Raw genomic sequence first — 4,653 nt, forward strand, 5'->3', positions numbered from 1 at the left:
TTTGCTGTAGTGATCTTTGCCACCACAGACACAGGGACAGAGAAAAAGAAAGAAAGAAAGAAGGAGTGCAATGGAGAGTGGGAGAGAGACACAGTGACGAAACCACACATTGATATACACACACACATACAATTACACATAGAGAGGGCGGCGGAAGTTCTCTTGCACGACAATCATTTACGGATTTATCACAATGTTGCTAGTGGTGGTGTTTTGTATGTTAAATGCTTTCTCTTCATTTGTGTTGGTAATTTAGTTGGATGATATTGTGTGTTACTTTGTTATTTCTTAGATCCGTTTGAGGGGTTGAAATGTCATAATTCTTCCAGCAGATGGGAGGCCCACGAGCGGCATGATAGTTATCTCACGGCCTCAAATGAAGCATGTGAGGGCAGCTGCGGGTACTATGTCTGTGGTGGTAGGCATGAGCATTCCGTTGTATGTTGGTGAAGTGGACGCAGGTGTGCTTGTGTGTGTATATATTTGTGGGGGATTGTGGTTGTAGTTATTATTATCGTATGTTGGAGTTACGGTATTGGAATGAGATGACATGGTAACAGAGAGACAAAGTGACGAAACCACACATTGATATATACACACACACATACAATTACACATAGAGAGGGCGGCGGAAGTTCTCTTCCACGACAATCATTTACGGATTTATCACAATGTTGCTAGTGGTGGTGTTATGTATGTTAAATGCTGTCTCTTCATTTGTGTTGGTAAATTAGTTGGATGATATTGTGTGTTACGTGTTATTCTTTAAATCCGTTTGAGGGGTTGAAATGTCATAATTCTTCCAGCAGATGGGAGGCCCACGAGCGGCATGATAGTTATCTCACGGCCTCAAATGAAGCTTGTGAGGGCAGCTGCGGGTACTATGTCTGTGGTGGTAGGCATGAGCATTCCGTTGTATGTTGGTGAAGTGTATGTGTTTCTGTGGGTCTGAGGGTGAGAGAGTCTATTAGTAAACATCACGAGGTAATGTAAGTCTACCTAGTTATGGAAAAGATGAATTTTAAGAAAAAGAAGGAGAAAGAAAGAGTACGAATAGATCAAGTGTTTATGTCCAGGTTTGTGTTTTTTTTTAATGTTTCAAGGCTTGAATTGGTATTTTTATTTATTTATTTATTTATTGTGTTCTTTTTTTTTTTTTTAGAAAAGTAGAATGAAATAAAAAGGGGTTCATAAAGAAAATGTTAGATGTATCTTTGTTGTTGTTTTGTACACGAATAGACTTTCCCTCTTCCTCTCTTTCTCTTTTCTTCTCCATCAGTGGAGGTTTTTGTTTTAACTCATTGTTACTCGAGTATTCATATAATGTATATGTAATTGTATGTATGTGTTTCTGTTTATATATATATATATATATATATATATATATATATATATATATATATATATATACCTTCTTTTCTCTTGTGTTTGTGTTTTCGTTTATTCGTGGCGCTCCTTCACCTTCTGATTGAGTACACACATACCTGTTAAAATCGTCTGTTTTTCTTTCGTTGTGGTTGCATGGAAGTGTCTTCACTGCTACTGCTGCTGATGCTACCTTGATGAGATGCTGCATCGTCATCATCATCATCATCATTATCTTCATTATCATCATCATCATCGGAGTACAATTCCCCTTTAGCGGCTTTAATGAGACGAGCAAGAGATCCCCCACTGCTGATACTATCCATATCTGAAGATGCCTCTTCATTGTCGGAATCATCATGGTGTTTACGGTTACTGTTTGTGGTATCTTTACGGCGGATATCAGCAGAGACGCCACTTTCTTCAAGTGCGGTCTGTTTTGCAATCTTTCCATCACGCTGCAATCGTCGCAGTCGCCGCAGTCGTTTGGCACGATCGGCATCATCTGCTGATTTGCTTTGCATGCGCTGCCGCAACTGTGCCGCATAGTTTGCAATAGCATCTTCTTCCTCATCATTATCATCATTATCTGTAGTCTCTTCCTTTTCATCATCTCCATCTCTTGTTGTGGTGGTGGTAGATTTAGCAGAAGAGAGGTGGGTCTTCTCGTTGTTGTTGCTTGAGACGAGTTCATGTACTTCACCCTCCACATTCTTCTTCTTCTTATTCTTCTTCTTCTTCGCTGCTGCCGCATTGTGATCATCATCCTCATTATGATTCTTATTCTCCTCCTCCTCCTCCTCCTCATCATCATCATCATCATCTGCAAAGACGATGTGTTTACTTAACCCAAGATCCCGCACACGCAGATCGGCTGCCTCAATATACTTTCGCACCTTTCGCTTTGAAAGACCCGCCATACGCTCCTCAACGCTTAGTTGCATAGTCTTTTGATCTGAATTACCATCCTCATCTGTGCGTGGTCGCTTTACAAGGAAATCATCATCATCATCATCATCATCATCATCTTCATCGTTTTCCTTCTCTCCACGTTTCTTTGCCTTCCTTGTACGGTCATTATCAACTTCTTCCTCTCCACTGTGATGTTTATCTTCATCATCCTCATCCTTAGTGACGTAGCGTTGTTTTTGTTGAAGAGTACGGAACATATCGGAAGCGGCGAGATGTTTTTCCCGTCGTGTACATGGTTGTTGTGCCTGTTGTTTCTGATCACGATTTGCCATGTAGTTTACAATATCCCATGGGAGATTCTTTGCCCCTCGCCGTGTATTCTGCAGTTCAGTCATATCAGGTACCTTTAATAAACCAAGAGAATGGGCAAAAGGTCCTACATCAATGGCATTCATATCAAAAACAAGTTTATTGGAGGCAAAGTAAATGGAGCGAAGATAGGCAATAAACGCCTTCTGGGCTTCATACTTTAATCCTTGTACGACTAAGGCTACAAAGATCTCACGGGATTCCTGCAGCATGCCTGGACGAATCGCAATTTCCCGTAGTGGAATATGTTTATGAGCGAGAAATGAAAGCATTGGAGTTTCACGTGGAGTGAGAAAGAGTAAACTCACACCACGAGCCCCCGCACGGGCAGTTCGACCAGCACGATGAATATACGTTTGTGCACTATCTGGACAATCAAATTGTACAGACCAATGAACAAGTGGGAAATCCAATCCTCGAGCGGCGACATCTGTGCAGAAAAGTACAGCACTTTTGCAACGACAGAAAGTGAGAAAAACTTCTTCTCGACGGAATTGTTTCATCTTACTGGTAAGACACATACATGGAATACGCATCTTTTTAAGAATACGAGAGAAAGCAAGGTACATAAATCGTACCTGATTACATGTACTGACAAATACCACAACCTTATCATTTGGGTGTCTTTTTAAAAATAATAAAAGAGCATCCAATTTACGATGTGGCTCCAATATAATAAAGTTTTGACAAAGTGTAGCGGGTGTAGGAGCAGCAGTGGTGGCATGTGCCGTAACATACCGTGCATGTCGTAAAGACATTTGTGCTAACATACGAACATCTGTTGTTTGTGTAGCGGAGAAAAGTAATGTTTGTCGTTCTGTTGGGAGATGTTGTAAAAGTCGTAATAAGGCATCACGAAATCCCATATCCAGTAAACGATCCGCTTCATCCAATACCAACATCAGTACATTATCCGTAACGAGTTGAGCATCATCTTCCAAGTGATGTAAAACACGACCGGGTGTACCAATAATGATACAAATCGCCTGAAGTCGTTTACGTTCTTCTACAACATCACGACCACCTGTGAGTAAAGCCGCAGAGAAGACATGTTTATATCCCACTACTTGCAAAACTTTAAATATCTGCAAGGCAAGTTCACGGGTTGGACTTAATACAAGTGCACCAACACCAAGAGAGGCATCCCACTGTTCCACAAAGAGACGTTCCAGTAATGGGAGAACAAAACAGAGAGTTTTACCAGATCCTGTTTTCGCTGCGCCAAGCACATCATAACCGGCGAGAGCGAGATGTAAAGTGTCTGTTTGAATAGGCGTCATGCGGGAGTAACCACCACGTTCTAATCCAAGTTGTGTGCGTTGGGAGAGAGGAAGTTGATTGAAGTGTGTGTAGACAAGCTGTGGACCATCACCTTGTACTTCATCCTTCTTCACATTATTATTATTATTATTATTATTACTATTATTATTATTATTATTATTATTATTATTATTATTATTATTATTATTATTATTATTATTATTATTATTATCATCATGGTTAGTGAAAGAATGCTCTTCTTTGTCCAGAGATGTGCGGAGTTCTTCTCGTTTCTTCCGCAGCATATCAATCTCTGCACGACTTAATCGTGATCGTTCCTGCCGTTCCAACCATCGCTGGTGGTTTTTCTTACGTTTCTCCATTATTCGAGTGTTGTCCATTGCTTAAAAGAAAAAAAAAAAAGAATGGACTGGGAAAACCAAGAGAGAAACGAAAACAAAGAAACAAATAAATAAATAAAAGGAACTATTCACACACACACAAACCAGTGTCACCAATAATGCGCCTCCTATATACTCTTTTAAGAGAAATGCGCAAACGACTACTAAACGAGTAATACTACTGCTATTGGTGCTGATGCAGTTGCTCTCGCTTGGGCTATAATGATAATGGAAAGAAGATAAAGAAGAAGAAGCAGAAAAAAAAAAAAAAAGAATTATGTTTATTATGATGTAATAAAAATAACGCTCATCCAAGATAAAAAAAACAAAGAGAAAAAAAAAAAAA

The 4,653-nt window shown here is 39.8% G+C and overlaps 1 protein-coding gene across 1 annotated transcript; it reads right to left on the reverse strand.

Moving 5' to 3' along the window:
- Nucleotides 1-1,487: 1,487 nt before the first annotated feature.
- TM35_000061340 (putative ATP-dependent RNA helicase) lies at nucleotides 1,488-4,307 on the reverse strand (the record flags this gene model as incomplete). The annotated part of the gene is made up of 1 exon (XM_029023171.1): nucleotides 1,488-4,307. One exon carries the CDS (start codon nucleotides 4,305-4,307, stop codon nucleotides 1,488-1,490), a length of 2,820 nt encoding a protein of 939 aa, XP_028885195.1.
- Nucleotides 4,308-4,653: the final 346 nt, after the last annotated feature.

This window comes from Trypanosoma theileri (assembly GCF_002087225.1).
Source record: "Trypanosoma theileri isolate Edinburgh chromosome Unknown TM35_Tth_6_V1, whole genome shotgun sequence".
NCBI classification, from domain to species: domain Eukaryota; phylum Euglenozoa; class Kinetoplastea; order Trypanosomatida; family Trypanosomatidae; genus Trypanosoma; species Trypanosoma theileri.